The sequence below is a fragment of the Pieris napi genome, chromosome 5, assembly GCF_905475465.1.
Source record: "Pieris napi chromosome 5, ilPieNapi1.2, whole genome shotgun sequence".
Classification (NCBI taxonomy): Eukaryota; Metazoa; Arthropoda; class Insecta; order Lepidoptera; family Pieridae; genus Pieris; species Pieris napi.
Window position 1 is genome coordinate 13083713 of NC_062238.1, and position 23108 is coordinate 13106820.

General features: G+C 32.2%; 1 protein-coding gene and 1 long non-coding RNA gene across 2 annotated transcripts in view; both read right to left on the reverse strand.

Annotated features, from left to right (window-relative positions):
- Positions 1-23108, reverse strand: part of LOC125049842 — a 68422-nt gene that overhangs the window by 885 nt on the left and 44429 nt on the right. The gene's annotated exons all lie outside the window — the stretch shown is intronic.
- On the reverse strand, positions 11561-13536 carry LOC125049841. Its single transcript, XM_047649309.1, has one exon. The coding sequence runs from the start codon at positions 13510-13512 to the stop codon at positions 12688-12690; it is 825 nt and encodes a 274-aa protein (XP_047505265.1). The 5' UTR covers positions 13513-13536; the 3' UTR covers positions 11561-12687.

The following is a 23108-nucleotide window of genomic DNA, read 5'->3' on the forward strand; positions in this document are numbered from 1 at the left end:
ATCATGAAACAGATATAGAAATCTGAGGCGCAGACCTAAAAATGTTGTAGCGCCATTGTTTTTTTTTGACCCTAATAGATTTCGTGTATTTTGATTATTGTGTTCATATGAACTAGAGACAGCCAGCCAGCCAGGGAGCGTCATTTTATATGTTACGCGAGATAAGGTCGGATAATTGATGACAAATATTTCTTTAGTCTTTTAAATCAGTTTTACATACATTATATTTATTATATTTTACATATATCATATATTATTATTATTACATTTATCTATTCAGATACGAAATATGATAGTATGTGGTTGTGGAAGAAGTGTAGATTTTTTTGACATTGACGGCTAACATTTCGACTCGAATCGAAATGTAGGTTTTTAACGTAAGAATAATTTAATAAATAAATAACTTATTTGTTTAATATTTAAAGGTAAACTTAACCAGCGCAATTAATGGAAACATCTTTTATGCACTTTGAAGCGAAGGAGATTTATCCAGAGACCGAACGAGAAATGTTTCTTATTATTTCATGAATTAACAAATTATTTATTATTCGATCTCTTTTTATAGGATTCGAACTTGTACTGGGTTCAATTTCCAGCGAAATAATGTTCCCAATTAGTAGGCAGAGAGCTTTTTGGTCAATTCATAACACACTTAACTTCATAAAAAATGTCAAACAACGAAAAGATCTTAGATTTGTGAAGCATCTACGCATACCATAACATTTTAAAATAAGAGTAACTCAATAAGTTGTATGATATGACGTGGCTTAGTCGTAGCATATAGCTTTTAATTCGCCTTTGAAGAGTTTCTGCGAGAGCTCGACTGGAAAATTAAAAGGAGTCACTTTGTGAAGTAAATTTCTTCAACATCAATAGCTGCGTGTTGTTAAAATAGATGTTAGCAAATGTTCTTATTTTCATTATTTACTAAAATTATTTTGGCTGCATAATAATCTGCTGATCATCCAAAGAATATCTAGACTTTAATAATGGAAACAAATGTTTCTGCGTCAAATTAGTAGCGCTACAACCTTTTTGGTCTAGGCCTTAGATTCTTAATAGAGAAGTGATCATTCTCCTGTGCCTGACACACGCCGTCGACTTTTGGGGTCTACTAAGGCAAGCCGTCTTCCTCACGATATTTTCCTTCACCTTTCGAGCGAATGTTAGAAAGTCCATTGATTATTATTGAACCTACGACCTCAGGGATGAGAGTCTCACGCTGAAGCCACTAGGCCAACTTAGCAACATATATAAGAAAATTTTAAAACACCCTAACGATAATATCAAATAGCTATCTATTGACGTGGCCACCTCTCTGTGACACCGATTGGTGAAAGTCAGCGAACCGTCGACATATTATGTAAATAATGTTTAAACCTAATGCATTTATATCCATTATAGATTTTTTTTTAATTTAATAATATATATAAAGAGGAAATATTTAAATGTTTATTTCACCTACGTTATCCCTGATAGGCTATAGATTATTTAAAAAAAAACTTCGATAGTGTAAGCCAACGTGTGAAAAAAATACTAATAAAAATCCTTATATCACGTACGCTGCTATATTGAAGATATGACATATACAAAATAGTCATGTCAAAGTCAAAGTCAAATCATTTATTTCAATTATGCCTATTAAAAAGGCACTTTAAAGTCTAAATTACAAATTTAAAATATTTTAAAAAAATGACTCTACTTGCCCCTTTCAAAAGGTAGTTTCATATGGATAAGAATGAGCAAGAAACTCCATACTTACTCTTTTAAAATAGTTTTTACAATTTTTTGTAGACATTTTTTGATAATTATATGTGAAACCATGTACCTAGAATAAAAAAACTACTATACTAAAATAAAATAGATGCATGTTGTTATAAAAAAAACATATTATTCTTTTAAAAAAAAATATGTACATTCAAACAGTGTGTGAGTCCGCGATACCTATTACAAGTTGAATATAATATCCAACCGTGTGAAACTGAGATTGAACGCTTATTTGAATATTCGTGTAACCAATTGCGAAAGCGAATGCGTAGCAATTCTTAAAAAGCAGGCAACGCACTTGCCTGCCCTTTGGCAATTTGAGTGTCTATGGGTGCCGGTATCACTTAACTTAAAAGTGAACCTCTTACCCGTTTGTACCCTGTTACATTTAAAAAAAAAACAAATCTTTACGACGATGACCTACCAAAATACTAAGGCATTTGACTTTTTATAATTTGTCACGCAATCAATTCTCTAATGTTACATTGCTTTCATATTGCAAAAAACGCTATATGGTATATAAATACTTGTTTCCACAAAATACACGATAAAATGAATATTCAAACTATAATCGCCTTACTTTCCTCGGGTCGGGTATAAATTGTAATTTCACGGTGGCCGTAAACAAATTCGGGAACCCATAAACCTATCGCCGTTACGCCTCTATGATTTCTACATCTTACTACAAAGTTGATGATGTCTGTTTAGGGAACGTTCGATAACGTATTGGTCAAGACATTTTTTGGATTTAAAATGAAAGATGTTTTATTTGAGATGACATTTTTGGGCAACAATATTACATGATCAAGAAAAGACATCCTTATTTATTAAAACATTCATGTATGTTTAAAACGTGACGATTCTTCAATCCTTTCGCTAAACCGGAATTAGGTCAATTTAAATTGCACTTAATTATCAATTTTAAGATAAATGACCTAACTGATTAACGTGTTCGCTAAATTAATTATAATTTTACGACTAACATTTATAACTTGATAGTTAATATTGTTCTGTAAAAAAGAAACAAAAATCAGTGGCGCTACAACCTTTTTAGGTCTGGCCCTCAGAATTTGTATATGTTTCATGATTATTTGTCAATCTTATAGGCAAGTAGGTGATCAGCCTCCTGTGCCTGACACACGACTTTTGGGGTCTAAGTTTTTCTTCACCGTTTGAGCGAATGTTAAATGCGCACATAACAACAAAGACAGACAGTCATAACAGTTATTAATAATGAAACACACAAAGTAATAAAAATAATAATTTAAAAAAGAAAAATAGCACAAAATTATAGAAAAAAAACAGCAATAAGGTACAATTTAAGTGTGTAATGTGTGTGTGCTGTGGTTGTAACTGGCCCTGGCTCAGCATTATTAAGTCAATTGGTGCACAGCTAGGGATCGAACCTACGACCTCACGGATGAGTGTCGCACGCTGAAGCCTCAAGGCCAACACTGCTGTATAAAACAAAATAAGTAAATAAAATCAGTAACATCTATTTACTACAACATTTAAAACCAAATTACAGTGAAACATCCTAAACATCACTATATTAATTTATATTAAATGCAAAATATCTTTACCGTCGTTAGGTTAACTGTGGCCTGCAGGTGTTGAAAATTTAATTATAGAATTTATCATTACGAGGGATCAATAAGTGCGGCGGAAGGGTGGTATAAGCGAGGCACTTTGTAATATCCGATTTAAATGCATAGTGCTGGCCACCTGTGCAACTCAACGCTGTATCTCGAAAATAGCTGCTCAAACATACACTTTGTAACGCAAGGACTTTTATTGGTAATTTGTTATATGCACTTGTTCGATATAGTCCATGTTTTATAAAACGTTGGTGCGTTATAAGCTAAAAGCACGCGAAAATAGACTATACAATTAATTAAATTGAACGAATCTCTAAACGCGTATATATCTCTAATCTCTATATTCGTAATAAATTGAATGCATTTTTATGATCACCTAAAACACACCTCCACACATACAATTTAATAACCACTGTCTTCGTTTTTACATAATGTTTTTTGTATTTTTGTAATCCGTCTCTCTATACTTTTAATTTAATAATTGTAAATAATATATTTTTAAAAGTTGTGGATTATCAATAAACAAATAAATACATTAAAAATTTAAAAAAAATCAGGGTGAAAAATGTTTCACCCTGATTTTTTTTAAATTTTTAAATCATATAGGAGATTAATATTGATTAGTCAATTAGTTGATTATCGTGCCCATCAATAGATGGCAGTTGTTGTATCTGGAAACGCGGTATCGTTTACTTAGCATATTTTACCTACTCGTGACAGATTATTTGATTCCATGAGTTATCATAAGATATTAAATTTCAATATATATTTGGATATTTTATAAAAAAATATTTTATCGTTGTTAAGTGATTACCTATGTCAACTTATTTTGTGTTTTGACTTGACTTATTTTACTATATCCCCTACGAGGGGCAAAGGGCGTGCACAATGCTTATTTCTTTCTTTTTCAGTTCATACTCACTTTATTTGCAATATTAGGAGACAAAGATAAGTTTAACGAAATAATATATCTCTGTATAGATATTAATAATCTACCATCACCACAAAGCTGATCCAGAAGAGAATACCATAAATATGTCTTAAAGTGACCCGTCAGACCGTTAGTATAATTTTCATACAATTTTAAAGTAATCACGTATTCTTTGGAATTCAGCCAGAGATCTTAAAATAATGGTTTTAAAAGGCGTTATGTTAAATCTTCACTTGGCCATTTGCGAGATCCGATAATCGTTCCCCGCAGGCACTGATCATAATAGTTTTTCAATTACAAGGTTTTATTTTACATACATCCGGATCTCTGTGGTCGCGTTAACTTCTCACTATGTAAGTGCGTGATATTAGTATTCTTTCCATTTGGAGCAATGTCGAAACGAAAATAGTTGATGATTACGAGTGGCGAGGATTTTGTCGTTATGTCGTCCGTCCCTTCATGTGGCTGGCAGCAAATGTAAATTTATAGACATTTTTTAAAGCAAGACATTTTTGTAAGCAGAATTCTGAATATTTCTGTTTCCTACGAGTTTCTTACACGTTTACCCCGTATGGCTCCCGTATGCCAAATATTAAACAGGTGAAAATACGTGAGCCTGATATAGCGAAAGGTTTCGACTCTGTATCACTTGAAGCTGTTAATGTTATTTCATGTAATAATAATTTTATTTTCGAAAAAAAAAGAGGGAACTGAAATAACAATCATTTATAAATTTCCTCATATACTACTCCACACACTTAATGTTAGCTCTCTGCCATAGTTACCAAGATTAATACATCACTCAAGGTAAAATACATAATATATGGTACACTTAGAAAGTCCTTCGAAGGGATAACGACAGGCTATTTACTAGTCCACTTCGATAACTCAATATTCAACTGTAAGCCCGATAATGAAACACAAAGGAGAAATTCATTGCATAAAATTTTGTTCTATATAGTAAATCACACAAAAATTCATACAATTTTACATTATAAACACATCCGAGACCGAACCCTATAGAAGCATGATTTTTTCGTTTGTTTTTCAGATCTTCTGTTATAGCACTAAAAACACATTTGAAGGAATGAGAGTCACACTCTGAAGCCTAGACAAATACTGCTCTCAAATGAATGATAAAAGTAAACAATTTGAAATATATGTAGCGGCCGCAAAGTACGGATCAGATCTCAAGGATTTTTCATTACATTTCATAACATTTATTACTAACAAAACACACACACAGAAACACACAAAATAACAATAATCAAAAACATATGAAAATGAATGAAAGATAACATTTTTTTTCTTTAAAGAACAAGGTAATTTTTATGAAACATTTATATTTTTTTATTTTTCACTGTAGTCAATTCTTATAATATACAACAACCAAACTACTGAATATAAAAGTAAAATTTAATAGCCTTAAAAAATATAAAATAATAACTAAAATATATAATTAAAAGGAGTCCCTTTAGGCAAGGTTCTGAAGATACTGGCAGCATTCCCCCTTAGAATAGCTAGACTGATTCTTTGTCTGAGGTAGCTGCCAGCTCTTCGGTCTCTTGTGATGTCGACTAACCTATTTGCTATTTCCTTTCCTTTTCATTTATAATTTTGACACTAAATTGTATGTTGTAGAAACTCGAGTATCTTTAGTCCATGTTTCAATAAGATTTTAAGAATTAAGAAGGGTTTGTTACTAGTATCAATGCGCTCAATGCATATATGATAAAACTGAATCTTTCGTATAAATTTTATAGCGGAACGTCGAGTTTCAATAAATATGCGATAAAATGAAAAGATACCTCGTCAGGTTCGACAGCGAATGACAAATATACGATTCATTTATCCGTAACTGAGTACTTGTCATTACGTGCTGTTTTTCACAAACGTATGACAATTTTAATAACGTTTAAATGACTTTTATTTCTATGTTAACAATTATGAGCAGTAATAATGAGCTATCACAATCAATTAATTACCTTTGACTATTTAATTAGCGATAAATGAACTGTATAGTAATTGAACTTTGATATTTTACGACCTTTTGGAAACACTTTTAGTATAATTAATTGTGTTGTCAAATTATAATTATTCTACTCTATAATTGTCTATGATGATTGTTTCTCAATTATTATATAATTAATAATTAATTAATTTCTCGTATATATATAGTATATCCATCATACATCGTATTATTTAATACGATGCTGTCTTGGTAATCTTTGCATTAAGTTAAAGTATGTAATTAAAGTAAGTTTATTACTTTTTTATTTTTATTTTATTATTATATTTGATGATTATTATTATATTATCGTTAAAAAAATTAAACAAGTCGAACGAGTTTGCTTATCTTGCCGAAGCCACGTACAAATTATTTGAAGAAGTCTAAAAAGTATGAGGGTATGCAATTATTTAATCAATTACCGTCTAAAATTTGTAATATTAGCGCCTTTAACCAATTCAAAAGGGCATTTTAGATACATATCAGAATGAGAGTAGACTAAAATTGGGACGGCTGATGGCGACGTGTATCTCGTTCGTATATATTAAGTTTCCGTGAAAAATAAAAATACACATTTTGTACTGAGAAATAACGTTATTTATACATTATTATTTTGTGTGTTTCGTTGGCAATAAATGTTCTGTTAAATGTAATAAAAGTATATTTTATTGTGGATTTTTCTTTAGTTCTGGGAAGATGGAATAAAAGGGATGGCGGGGAAGGATTGGAAAATGGTGGAGGATGAGAGACAAATGGAAGAATTTGGAGGAGGCCTTCATTCCGTCGGAGGCCGTGTACTAATGTTAAACATAATGAGATGGACTTAATGTAATCCTGATTATGTAGTACTCGAACATAGGCTATTTCTTATTTTTTTTTATTTAAGTTTAAAATCATTTTTATTCAACAAATTGATAAGACACATTATATTTTTGTTTACTTAATAGATTTTATTTAATTTTGAAAGCTTAACCTCGTTTTTATAAATATTTTGTCTTTACGTTTGATTCTAACACGTTTGTTATGTCTTAATTCTAATCACAAACTGCTTATATATTGTACAAAGCGTTTTATTAATTATAAAAAAAAACAACGTAATCAGTTAAAAGAACTCTAACTAGGGGAATGAAAAAATTCATTGTTACCCTCACATACAACCTACATTATACAGAGCAGAGAATAAAAATAATTAGTGCAAAAAATCCTCACATGGCCTTACCCTTTTGTTCCGAATACAATGCTTTCCAAATGTGCCTAGTACGAGCTAATGGACTGCGCTGGTATGTCACGAATTTCTTAGCAATTCCATTCATTACGAACAATAATTTATGAATGAGAAAATTGATGCAGTTTACGCCGATCGGGACATGCGCATAACGGTTTATTGATTGTAATTTATATTCTAGGAATTACATATATAATATTTGTATATTCTATATATATGTATAATTGATATACACACTAACGCCTCTGTCCGTGGGGTCCTAGCGCTATAAGGCTTTTTAAGGAAATATCAAAAAGGTTAGTTGACATCACAAGAGACCGAAGAGCTGGCAGCTACCTCGGACAAAGAATTAGTCTAGCTATTCAAAGGGGGAACGCTGCCAGTATCTTCGGAACCTTGCCTAAAGGGACGTCTTTTAATAATATATTTTAAGGTTAGTTATTGTTTTTGTTCTTTTTTTTGTTTTTTAAAGTCATGATGTATAGAGATTACCTATTGATATATATTGATATTTATACAAGTAAAAATTCAGTAGATTTCCTATTACGAAGACGTATTTAAGTTAAGCCTTAATTACTTAGTATAAGTAATTAAATAATCATATTCTCTTAATTCAGCATGCTATTATAACAAACATTACGTGTTCTATAAATATAATACAAAAAATAATTGTTTCATCCATACCCTTTTTTTGGAATAGGAGGCAAACGGGTAGTTGTGTGACAGTGTGACACTCACATTGCCAGAAGACTCGTAAGTGCGTGGCCGGCCTTTTAAGCATTGGTACGCTCTTTTCTTGAAGGACCCTAAGTCGAATTGGTTCGGAAATACTTGTAATCCGCTAATCTCAAACCATTTGAGATTATAAATATCAGATATTGGAACAAAATATAGTTATGGTATACCGATAGTCGTATTTTTAATTAAACGAAGCCTCTCTCACTGATGTGAGACACAAAGTTACACGGATGTAAGGACTCCGTCTGTTTAGAATTAAACTTAGGTGTTGCATTTAGTAATCCAAAACATACATCTCCCATATCTAGATTCAAAGTTCCAATCCGCGTTTAACTTGGCTTTAACGTAACCCAACGACTCCTTTATGTCAAAACCACTTACTTTGACATATTCTACAGAATTACGATTCAAGACAAGTATTCCGAGATGCATAAAATCTGTTTTATTACGTGATTATAAATGCATTCCTTTTGTAGCACAAAGCCAATATCTCTTGTTATCTATCAATATTACATTTTTCCAGACTAGTCCAAATAATGTTTTATGCTCTAAAATAAACCAGTGACGTTTCAAATGGTCTTAGGAAATTCCTTAGTGTTTTTTTTTATATAACAGGGGCCAATCGGGCTTCCTTATTGTAAGATACCGTCGCGCATAGACACTTACATTGCCAGAGGGTTCTCAACTGCGTTGCCGGCCTTTTAAGTTATCGTACAATTTATGAGTGTGGCAAAAACTAAAGGGCTCTTTTTGGCATCAAGTATGTGATAATTGCTAACATTTGGTAGCGCTTAGAATCATTAACTAAAATATATATGTAACTTAACAAATGTTAGATGTAAAAACAATGTGGTTTTTATTAATTCAAAAGATTATTCGTAACTGAAATAAAAAATTGTCATCGTTTGACCTTAAACATCAGAGTATACATTTAATACATCATAAATCACGAAGTTTATTAAATAAATTTCCTGGAAATCGGAATAATTGGAAACGAATTCAAAATATACCTTCATTCGGAAATAAATGAAATGTACAGTCCTTTGAATGTGGGCAATATATGGAACCAATAACGTTCAACAAAGTAAACAAAAGTAAATTTGAACTTGATGCTATTTTATTTACCGACTGTGTTTGTACAAGCATATATTATAGCCGTATATAAACATTAAACACCCACTCTGTATTTCATACCATTAAAAAAGCCTGCAACTTCCGAACTTCTGAAAGAAATTATGAAATTTTTACGCAAGGACGCCGGCTGTTTTGACTAATTGCAATGTCCACAAACAATACTAACAGTTTAATTAATTCTTTGCTTGACACTTCACATATTTTCATTTAGCTTATTCCTCCAAATAACTTGTAGCAAACTACTGTAACGGGATGAATCTTGTTAGCAGTTGCAATAAGAAGCTAACTTGACAACTCTTCAGTTAATATAGAATGATTACACAGAGTACAGTATATACAGTAACTCAAAGAAAACACCCGCGATCATATTTCCACTTACATCACTGTTGTTCTTTCAACTTATGACAGCAGTTTCACGCTCATCACAACTTGTAAAGGAAACATTTACTTTGTGTTGTTTTTAAACAAATATTCTGCTTCTAAACTGATGTTTCATTTTCTTTCATGTCACATTTTGTATAGAGACATTAGGTTTTAATTATTATCTCGTGACGCTTTGATATTTGCTTGCATTACTTTTTTTATGAACATATCATTTACGGCCTTTCAAAAGTGTTTCTTGTTTAAAAATACTTATAGATTGTATCGATTAGATATACTCGTATTTATTTCGCAAACGATTATGATCAAATTTGAAAAGTTAGCTGACTATTTAAGTACTGGCCAGACGGTCATAAGTCGAAGTTGTTTTGAGACACTACATTGTCAAAGTAAATGACTTCCTGAGTTGATTTTTGAAGATACAATAAGAACAATTTCTAAGTTATATTAATCTTATCATATCAGACAGCTATCATCAGAATATTTATTCCATCTCCTTACACAACATAAAGGCCTGTATTCATTTTGATTAGTGCGAGTGCAATTGCTTAGTATTTGAGGATGATTAGTGCAGGTGTGTAGTGCAAGTATTGTCCTGTCTAGTGGCTCTGTTAAGTAAATTCAGTTGTCGATAGCTGTCGATCAGCAAGTCTGGACGAACATCGAGAAGCGTGCTTGCAATTGGAAGAAGTACTGAAAGAAGTATTAAACGCGATGCTATCTAAAACCGAAGAAGTTTTGGAAGCTGAACTTGCGAGACCAAGATTTAGAAAAATTTTGAGAAATTATTTTTACGTGTGTTGAAAAGAGACTGACGAAATTTTTAGGAAAAAGTAATTATAGTCAAAAATTCGACCAACCCATTCTGTAGCTTTCTTAAACCCGTGCAAGCAATTTGCAAAGTGAAAGAAACACGACTTGAACAACAATTGCAGAATAATTAAAGTTGTAGTGATCTGAATAGATTAAGTTTTATTAAGACCATTTACAGTGTAAAGGTTTACGACTTGTAGCAAAGTGACGCCAAATAACAGTAAAGAAATTTCTCTCGATAAATGGACTTCAAATATGGCGAAATTTTTCACTAGAATCTATTATTGAAGGTGACCTCAGTGGGTGGTCACTTGTGAATTTGCTTTTGGAAAGTACATAGATCAAGAGAAGTCAAAGTGGGGCCAAAGTCCATAGAATACATTTATAGAAAGTTTATTTTTATTTTTAATTTGAAATATTTTTATGTTATGAAATATGACTAATCTCTTTTAATAAAGAATGAACGTGTAATTTGGTCATCACAAGAACGTACTTAGAAGTAGATTACTAGAGCAAATGTTTGTAGTTTTAAGTTAAAAAATGCATTAATAAAATAGGACCTATCACATGTTTTAAATCATATTTGTAACATACTTCAGTATTAGTATAGATTAAAATAATACTGAAATATTATAGATAAGACAGATTTGATAACAATTGAATTGGTTACGTTGACCTAATAAAGTGAAATACAAATTTTTAAAGTAGCATTTTCTACACTACAAAGAAAATCATTCTGGCATAATAACTTGGTCCTTATTTATCAGTTTTTTAAAAGGCAAAACAGCTTTCTGTGCTTGGCCTTCTACAAAGGCGATCAAGAAATTTTAAATATAATGAATTTTACCGAAATAAAAGACTTTTTAGTGATATAGTTCATAATTCAGTATCAATGTTATTTTATATTAAGACAATTACTTAAAATAATGTATTTTTTTATATTTTATTAATTAAATTACTCTAAATAATAGGTGTACATATAATGAGTTTCATAATAGTTAAAATCAATAAACAAATTAACACATTGTAATTTAATTAGCTGCATTTCTATGTAACAATTTGTTTCATTATTAAAATGATTACACTGAATATAAATATGGAATAGTTTAAACTGAGAAACGAGTCGTGAGATATAAAGCCCCAATAAGACCGAAATGTGTATAGTTCATAGTTACCGCCAGTATTTTATATGCGACATTCCGTACTTTGTCCGCAAAAGTAGAAATCACAACAACAACCATAAAAGATGCAACGACCTCGTGATATAGTCGCCTGGTTTAACTTTTATTTATGACTTACAACAATTCGCAACTTGAGAGGATTCTTACAATAAAATATACTACTTCAAATTATTTTTCAAAAATCTATTAGATAGATACCGTTTCAAACATATAAATGTTATCGTACCACCATAAGTTGAAATTTTTAGTCAACAATATGTAAGAAATACACGAAAATCAACAGAAATATCATTATTTCACTATTTACATAACAAATATTACATTTTAATATATGAAAATACAATATATTTAAAATAATATATATTACCTGACTTTATCAGGAATTAATATAGTGCTAGAATTGTTTTTTTGTTGCAGCAAATGCTTCTTTAAAAATTATTTTTTCTATTTATTAGGTCAACGTAACTAATTCAGTATTTTTAGTTATGTTTGTACAATCGGAATACCCATCATTACATAGTAATAATTTTACATAGAATGGCTAACTAACTTTAAACGTTTGCTTAATTTAATAATGTAAATAGTACTTTTAACCCATACTAAAAGTACAACGAGAAGGCTGTGTTAAATTTTCGAACAAATGCAAACGCGTATATCTACAAGTTAGCGAGAGGCGAGACATATTCTTGTTTTAATGACCGCGCGAATGCGAGCACTGCTTAGCCTCTGTTATTATAGCCCATAAATTCTAAAGACAAAACTACCAGTTACAGTTATTGCAGATATAAAAATCTCGATAAAATCCTAACAATTTGCAGCTTTGAATCCTTTATTCCAGCAAAAGAGTCTTCGCTTTAGCAGTTCACAAGTACGCACTTAAAACATTTTGCGTTTCTGATTTTAACCTCATTTCACACAGTGGTCACTTCGACGAATGGATCTGTGTTCCAAGGAATCACATTGTAATTGCTCCATACGAAATTGCCTTTTAAACTCAACGGTGCCTCTGTTGCTAGAAACAAAACAGCCTTAGCGCCTTCCTCGTACACCTTTGTTGATTTTCTGTCTTCTTTACTAGATAAGCTTCCGGGATTCACGCAGTTTATCATTACGCCTTGTTCAGACCATTCTCTATGTTGGAGAAACGTTACAGCGTTGAGGGCCACCTTACTAACGGAATGCATACTCATACCCCATCCTTCAGTTTTCTCGATTCCTCTTCTGACGGCTTCTTCGTAATCCTGCATCAAAGCAACTAATTCATCTTCCGTAATATTTGGATTACTAATTCTCGTTCTGATCTCTTCATTCTTGATCGTAGCCAAGAGTCCCGCGGGGCCTGACACATTAATAACTCTGGCGTTTTCAGTCAACAGAGGATAAACAAGTTTGCCAAAATTTATGTATCCGTAGAAATTTACACTAAGCGTCCGGCGTACTTTTTCGGCCCGTGCCAAGTTCTTCTCTGATACATAATCCGTATTATTTATCAGGAGCTCTATCCTCTCGTCTCGGTCTTGAATCAGATGCCGTAGGTTGATGATACTCTTCGTATATGTTATGTCCATTCTAAAGTATTCGAGATTAGGGTTTTTGTTGAGGGATTCGTAAACGTGGTAGCCGATAGTTTCATCTTCTGTTGTGAAGTAGATTTTCCCATCGTAGATTGTTGTGAGTTTCTTCAATACGTGATATCCTAGGTTGCTGGCAGCTCCGATGACTACAGCGACGTTCATGTCTAGACTAGCGTTAGGTTTAAATAGTACTAATCGCTGTTATCAAAGGCCATCGCATCCCGCGCCGCTATCAGGAAAATGACAGTGTGCGTTGAATGAGATAAGTTTTGGTTGGAGATAACGGAAAACTTGTGTATTTTTACGACTATCTTTCAGATATTTTAACATCGAGTAATTTTTTTATTATTATTACTTTGTTCTCCTGCTGTGTATCTTTAGTGATTTTAAAATATCTATGTTACATTTTATAAATTAATAAATGTTTATTTTTGTAATTTGAATCCATTACATTTTAAATGATAAAAAATAATACAAGAAAGATTAGGTGACATATTTATTATGTCCTAAATGATTCGCATTTCTGATTTATATATCGTAATTTGTTATTAATCAGTACAGTTTTATTGATATCGATAAATGACTACTGAACAGTGTAAGCGTTATCAACTTGACACATCGGTTGCGTAAACAAGTTCAATGTCAGGATGTAAACATCTCATTAACAAACAAGCCATGGAATTTTTAAGCAAATAAATTACTGAAAACCCGAATGTATTGGGAAAATTAATTAATTGTGCATTAAACAAGCACGTTACGTAACTGGCTAAATAATAAGTCAAGATAACTTTGATAAGCCTACGAGAATAATTATATTTTTAATATTTTTTTTAAAGACAATTCACACCAATTGACCTAGTCCCATGCTAAGCTGGTGAAGCTTGTGTTATGAGTACTAGGCAACGGATATACATACATATTATAGATAGATAGACATATAAATACATATTTAAACACCCAAGACCTAAGCAAAACACCAAATGCTCATAACATCGATGTTCGTCTCAGCCGGGACCCATGGATTCGCAGTCAGGGGTACTAACCACTAGACCAATGAGTCGTCAATTATAACAAGATACAACATTGTATCAAGATAAAAATGCTGGGAAACATGCTGGTCCTGCTCCAAAGGACAATCCAAATAGACTAAATGAATCAACAAAAATAAATCAATTGTGACGTAGCTCACACACTGTTTAAAATAAAATATGTTTACTATGGAATATAAGATACAGGTAGCACTTATTCCACGTCATTAAATTTTAATCTGTAATTAAATTTAAATCCCCTTTCTATAAAAAAACTAGGCTAATACTGATTTTTATATTGCCTCTTAATATTTATAGAATTCAACAACAGAACTAAGCTCTGATAACTTAAAAAAACAAGAGGTAATGGACTCATAGATACAATTGTCTTTCAAGAGTATGGTCAATGGAAGGGTCTTTTAATTACCCTACGTTATATTACCATAAAAAAATTTTAAATTGTGGAACGGCAGACACATTAGACACAATTAAGTGGCGTTCAGCTCCAACGTCTCATGAAACTCAGTTTCTGGTATTAGTAAATGTTGAAATTGAACTTGAAGTACATTATTTCTTTATTGAAACCAACGTAAAAGTGTGTTTTATTTATTTTCTTTTGAAACTCAATATTTTATACAGTAGACTTATTATGTAGCAAATTAAATTTGCTGATCAAACAAATATAAATCTGAGTATGTAAAATATTTGCTTACTACTTTCATATTTATTATTAAAACTGGACTGAATTCATGGAAACTCGGTATGTTTATGTTAACTCCCGTTTAAGTAAAGATCCTTGCTTCTAAGAGTTAAAAACATAGATTAATTATTCTACGGAGTTAAAGGAGTCACAATTTACACTTACTGTCATTTTGACAGACTAAAAATAAATCATAAAATAATTGTGTATTAAGACTACACAAGCAAAGACATTTGTTTTTTCATTGTTTTGAGTAAAATGTTTGCAAAAAATAAATATGTGAAAACCTAGGATATATAAAGGAGACTGAAAATCAAAACATAGACATATAGACATAAACATAACATTTATTACTTACGAAACACGCAAAATAATAATAATAATAAAAAAATAAGGTACATTTTAAGTGTGTAATGTGTGTTGTGGTTGTAACTGGCCCTGGCGCTGGTCATTCTTCCAGAGACCACAACAACTAGTTTGCGCCTCTGACGCAATAAAAGAAAAAGAATATAATAATAATAGTAAAAAAACGTAGTATCGCTTTAACGACATCAAGACTGAATAGCGTTCATTAGGGCCCAGATAATAACATAAATTATACTGACCTTTAAACATGATAATTAACATGGCTTCAGGTTAATGAGCTAATTTTGGTCCTAGAGACAGGTAATGAGCTTTAAGTGAAAGTACTTCAAGGGAATAAATTGGCCTGTTATCCTAATTGCAGTTTTATCTAAATGAGTACACGCATATATTTTAGAATGATTGATTTAATTTTATTGAAGTTAGTCAAAATGTTAAATTTAGAATAAAATCAGTGGCATTCTCCCGAGGAAAACCATTATTTATACTAATTCTCTTATACTTACATTAGCACGATTATAAATTTGAACTTAAGTAGACGATATGTTTACCAAGCTATTTTTAAACTTACACAGAAAACTGATAACGAGTCCATAAAGAATAATGTTTAAAGGGACATATATCAAGAAATACGAGAATTCTGTGGCCAAGAACAAGTTTCGTAGTGTCGCTAGTATTTTAGAAACATTACACTTGTTTATAAACACGGCAGGTTCCACCAACACACCTACCTGGTACCACCCAGCTGGAATAGTTAGAAGGTAATAATAATAATAAGTCGTGATATTTAATTTTGTTTTTTTTCATATAAATAGCTAGCTTTGGGTTATACAAGTTCAATAATATATTTAAAGTTTAATAATATATTTAAATATTTAATACGAGATGAGAAAGCGAACCACCACTATGTGGAACCAACTGCCCACTGAAGTATTTTCGAACCATTTCGACTTAGGGTCCTTCAAGAAAAGAGCGGACCAATTCTTAAAAGGCCAGCTTTGAGAATGTCCATGGGCGGCGGTATCACTTAACATCAGATGAGCCTTCTGCCCGTTTGCCCCCTGTTCTATAAAAGAATTAAAATAAAACCAACTTTAAACTTAAAACAAAGCATCAAAATCAGGTTTACGAGAAATAAAAGTTAAAACGTATATTGTGTTTGTATATACAGGGTGGCCAAAAAGTCGTGGATCAAACGCAAATAGGGGATAGATGAGGTCATCAGCGGCAAAAAATTGTTCTACGGGAGGTCTCTAAGGTCAACCCCTGCCGAGTTGTGATTTATTTTGGTTTTTATATGAAAATTGACTTTTTTTACTAATTCTTATTAAAATTCGCAAAAAATCTACATCCTGTATCTTTTTCATAATATCCACTAGATTGGTACTGATGAGTTCTTGCGTTAGACATACTATTTATAGTTGTTTATTGAGTCTATTGAAGATAATATTAAGTTATACGATATAATTTTTTTTCAAATCAAAACTTTTTGTTTATTTCGGACCCCACTGTGAAAAAAAATTACTCTACTGAAAAGTGACCCTGTATTACAAGTTTTGGCGCATGTAATATGTATTCTGAAAAGGTATTACACATGGCCATGAGTCGCTCTAATATCTTTCTAGGAAGAATTACAAACAACGATTGTGAAATAATAATTGTATTAAAACAATTATTTCTCAATTGTTGTTTGTAGGAAACAAAATATTTTACAATAAAATATGCTCAAAATTCCTGACTCTGACCATAATACTTAATCTGCACCGTCTAATCAAATTCCTACGTAACCTTCCAGCCATCTGTCCAATTTTTTGAATCTAGTCCGATTCACACAGTACTGGTCACAGGTAGGTAAATAATCTATCATAAGTCCGAATCGTTGTTGTTTTTTCGTCCTAGAAAGATATTAGAGCGACTCATGGCCATGTGTAATACCTTTTCAGAATCCATATTACATGCGCCAAAACTTGTAATACAGGGTCACTTTTCGGTAGAGTAATTTTTTTTCACAGTGGGGTCCGAAATAAACAAAAAGTTTTGATTTGAAAAAAATTTATATCGTATAACTTAATATTATCTTCAATACACTCAATAAACAACTATAAATAGTATGTCTAACGCAAGAACTCATCAGTACCAATCTAGTGGATATTATGAAAAAGATACAGGATGTAGATTTTTTGCGAATTTTAATAAGAATTAGTAAAAAAAGTCAATTTTCATATAAAAACCAAAATAAATCATACTTCTGCAGGGGTTGACCTTAGAGACCTCCCGTAGAACAATTTTTTGCCGCTGATGACCTCATCTATCCCCTATTTGCGTTTGATCCACGACTTTTTGGCCACCCTGTAGATTGCCAGTCACGTAGTTTGTGAAGATTTCCAGCCATTACCGATATTCCACTGCAACTAGGACGTTCTCAAACTATTCCCCTGCTTCATGAACTTGTATGGCTATTTCATACACAAATGTGTATGAGGATTTTCAATTTCCATGTTATATTCTTAAAAGAATAAGTTTTCTCATAAAAGAAAATTTACAGGGGGCAAACGGGCAGGAGGCTAACCTGATGTTAAGTGATACCCCAACCATGGACACTCTCAATGCCAGAGGGCTCGCGAGTGCGTTGCCGGCCTTTTAACAATACTTTATTTTTTTAATTACAGTCCTGTCCGCTTTTTTTAAAACTGCCACAGTTTTAAAAAACTTGATTTTGGCGTTACCGTCTGTTTCATTTTTTTTCTGGATAAAAGGCATGTCGATCAAAAGATCGGAATTGTTATCGGTATCGCTATTGGATGTGACAGAGTTAGGGACTCTAGTAGCCCCTGAGGGAAGCCTTCCTTTAGCCACTATGTGCTAAATACACGTTCTGCGATATGGCCATGTAAAAGTTTCTTTTTTTGGGAAGATGAGTTTTCATAAAACGAATAAATATTAGACGGCGATCCAAAATACTATGTATGTATTTTATAACTTCGTACGACACATTACCATTTTCAATATGTTTTAAATAAGACTTGGGCCACTCTTTGGCCCTTTGTTGAGAAAAACTCTTCTCTAAAGAGATCTCTGCTATGATCCCGACGGTCCATTTTATTATACTCTCGTTACCATTATGGCCCTTGTCATATTATATTACGTCTAATGATATATTTCAGACCATTTCAGTATTTATTCTATGTAATTTGTTACAGAGTGCGTGACTACATACATTTTTGCACGCCAGACATTAACATGGGATTGTAAGCGTTACTGACTGCACAAAGGACTTATTTTTCTGTAGCAAGATCTAACAAGATCGATGTCTACGTGATAGTTCGTGACAGTACTTAAAAGCTTATGATGCGTTGTTTAACGGGGCAGGTTTTTCATACGCCACCATACATTTATAACGACTGAATTTTTTACGCCCCCCTTCCTTGTGTTCCGGATTGATTACTCCTATAATGTTTAATGGTATGTTGTAAATGTTCATTTTAATAACACGCCGCATTCGTTTTATATAAATAATTAAGTGGGAGTTATGTAACATGCTTAAATGGAGATGGACACCTGCTCAGAGGCCAGAGAGCAAAATGGTCAAAAAAAGTTACTCAATGGACACCTCGCTACAACACCAAGCGAAAGAGAGGAAGACCATGTGCGCGGTGGGCTGATGACTTTAAAAAAGCCACTGGTCCTCTGTGGCAAAGACTTGCCAGGGATAGGAAGCACTGGAAACAGCTGGAGGAGCCTTTGTGCTTTGTGGCAAGCTGTACAAGAGGACAGCTGTGCAACAAAACCATTTTAAAGAACTTTTTTACATACATATTTTATATTTGTAAACTTTCTCTTGTATTAGTTAAATAAAGGCTTTGAATCTTGAATGTAACATAACGTTAGTTAAGTTATATTATATTAATTAATAATTAAAAGCGCAAAGGTAACAATCACACATGTAGCCAAAAAATTATTATACATATATATATATTATATATATATATATATAGGTACCTATATATATATATATATAACTATAACTAATATTGTTTATAGGTAACAGATGTGTCACTTAGTTTTAAGAATGTTAAGCTACAATTTTTATTTTTAGTCCAGCGTCGCAACCCATCTACTCCTAACTTTATGTTAGTTATAAGCTCTTGTTTTAAACGATTAAAGACAGTTGACACATAGCTTTGACCAAAGTGTTTCATTATTTGAACAACCGCCACCGAACTTAACTTAAAGCAATAAAAATAAAGTATATGTTATATTTTCATGCACTGTTTTAATATGATTATAATTACAACAACATCATTCAGTATTTACATACAAGTATAACTTTCGTAATAAATACACGTTCAAGCCGGAGGTTGTGGTTTGGTTTCCCGGTAAACAATAGTCAACAAAGAGACGCAAGCTTTAAAAAGAAAATATCTTTATATATTATATAGAAATGAAAACAATCTCATAGCAACAAAACTATAGTAATTTCTTTCTACCAAATCAAATCTAATAGTTTAATCAGCCTACTTCATTCAGTTTTATAGAACAGCTCATACCGGCAGGAGTTTTCCGTGATTATGATAATAAATTCCAGAAGGATCTCAAATGCGTTGCCGGCTTTTGTAAGAATTGGTAAGTTATTTATAAGGACGTAAATGGTGTTTTGAAAATGTGTAATTTCGTTTTACATATACATGAGGTAATGATCTATATATTAAGTCAATAAATAGGACGAGCAATACCTCTTGATGATGATGCATTAACACGTGGTAATTTTAGTTATATCACATCTTGCTACACGTAACTGCGTCGCCGGCATATTAAATAATTGGTATAAATAATTGTCTTGAAAGACACTCAGCCATATTAGTTACTCCATTTTATTTATTAGAAAACAAATGGATATATCACCATAGTAGAAACAAAAGCGAAGTCAAGTTAAATATAAAGTTAGAGTATTTTATGTATTGAGTAGTTGGCTAATGGCTTCATAGTGCGAGTCTCATCCCTAAAGTCGTAGCTTCGAACCCCGGCTGTCCACCAATAGACTTTCTGTCTATATACGAAGCATATAAAGAAATAATAAAAACATTTCGCACTCGCTCGTACGGTGAAGGAAAACATTGTGAGTCCGGCGTCTAACCCAAAAAGTCAATGGAATGTGTCAGGCTGATCACCTGTTAGAAAAAAAACACGAAACAGGTACACTATCTGAGACCCAAACCTAGAAGGTAGTACCACTGTATTTTTTTATTTGCATAAAATACTTTCACAAGAAAGAAAAAAGACACCGACACTAGAGTACCAACAACACAAACGGACCAGTAAAAAAGGTTTGACTACTAGACGTATCAATAAAAATATACCATTCATGTACATAAAATAAAAAATAATTCAGTGGCGTTTTTTAGGTCTAGGGCTCAAATTTTTGTATCTGTTCCATGATCGTTTATCAATCTAATAGGCAAGTAGGTGATCAGCCTCCTGTTCCTGACACTCGCCGTCGACTTTTTGGGTCTAAGGCAAGTTTTCCTCACGATGTTTTCCTTCACAGTTCGAGCGAATGTTAAATGCACATAGACAGAATGTCCATTGGTACACAGCCGGGGACCGAACCTTTAACCTCAGCGACGAGAGTCGCACGTTGAAGCCACTATGCCAACACTGCTCAATTCATTCACGTCCATTGCTAAATAAAGATTGTGATATTTTATTACGTAGGTTATATAAAACCACACAGTACTCAAGACAATACTGGCTTCAGAATAAACAATGCGGCTTCCCTATATATCGTCAGTGTACTCTGAGCTATACTATTGGATACAATATCAGAATGTCAGAGCAACACGCGTGTACCTGACATGGCTTAACGAGCCTACTAGAACAACATCTCAACGTCATCATTCCTAACATTCGGCTCCGAGCTGCCTCCTCTCTTATATAACCCACGTTCTGAGATTGACATGCTTTTCCACTTTAATTTTTAGATAAAACGTAATTTATTTATACAAGCGCCTCATTCTTACAAACTTCATAAGTGACTGAATCATTTACTGTAGTACTTGGCTGTTTAAAGCATTTTATTTTTAGTTTATGTTTGATTTGAATAAACGTAAGTCACGTTTATTCATAAATGTGAGAAGAGAAGGAAAAAAAGGGTGCGTGTACTTATGTACGCGCGTAAGAAGTTATACTTCTTTGGCATTATTAATAATGCATACGGATAGTTAACCTCAATTGTATTGAAGCACTTAGGAAGGTTGATGATCACAGTTTTTTCACAAATATTTTCTAATATTAATTACTATTGATTTAAATATTCAATTTACATCACTTCTGATTATAATTCATTTGCACATATAAAATTCGCACTTGTATAATGAAAACACGTGTTGTAAATGTAGAAACTCAAAGCATGTGGATAAATATTATAAATATAAATACACAGTGAACAGAGGCGGCGTGCGTGCCAACATGCGCCACTAACTTCATTCTGTTAATTTTGTGTCATAAAATTTCACTCTCATCAATTTTTCATAACGCGCCTAAAGAAGTATAACTTCAAAAGTGAGAAGTTTGATATGATAAAAAAATAAAATGTAATTTAAAAAAATAATTGACTTCGAATCCACTTTATTTCGTCAACATCAAATGTTATCTAACAAACAAGTCAGTTTTGTATCGCGCAGCCCGAACATACAACGACCAATATTTAGCCTTGACTTATTTAAGCTATCGCGGAATAAAAGGAGTATTAAGAATATCCTGTATCATGAGCACGCCCCACATACACACCATCACGTACATACCCTCTCTTTTACACAATCCCACAACACAGGCGAATTAGGTATCACTTAGTTAAATGTATTGAATAATTTTTAATGTTTTATTTCCTTTTGTAAATTTATGAACCTAAATATTATCTATTTCATCTCTGGCTATATTTTTAGTGTAATTTTTTGTTATTATAATATATAATTTGTGTTAGCTTAGGATTCCGAAATAAATAAATACATATTAAAAACAATTCAACCGTTTTCGATGGAACATTCACAACAACAAATGGATTTCTTAAATTTAACCTCTAAATGAAGAAGTATCATCTCGATGGCTTTTGATTTTCTAGAAAATTATGGACAAACACACATTTACGAAATTAAGCACACATGCTTCTCAGTCTCACTATACAAAACATTTACGTTCATTCTCTAAATTTTGGGTTAAATCTTTTCTGTTAGTTAAAAATGTAATCAGTTACAGTCACAGTAACTGCAGTGTAGTTTACGAGGTTTAGAACATTGTAAATTATATTCCCTGTAGAAGTTAAGAAGTAAACACCACTACCTTGTTAGTTCACTTTACAATTTAACTAAAGACGAAAGTCTGGAAAGTTAAGAAAGCCCTGAAGGACAATTATTATCTTATTCAAATCCGACGTTTATTATTTTTAAAGCGGCTTTAGAAAAACGATTACAAAACCCTTAGCACAAAACTTTCGATAATTTTATTAAATCAATTCAAATATGCAAATAGAGCATTCATTTTTGACAGCAACAATACAGTGCATTTTCTTTAGTTCGTTACGAATTACATAAATATACAAAAACAAATGCAACTAATTTTATTTTTACGTTTATGACATTTTCCATTGAATAATTGTAATTCTATGTAGAGGG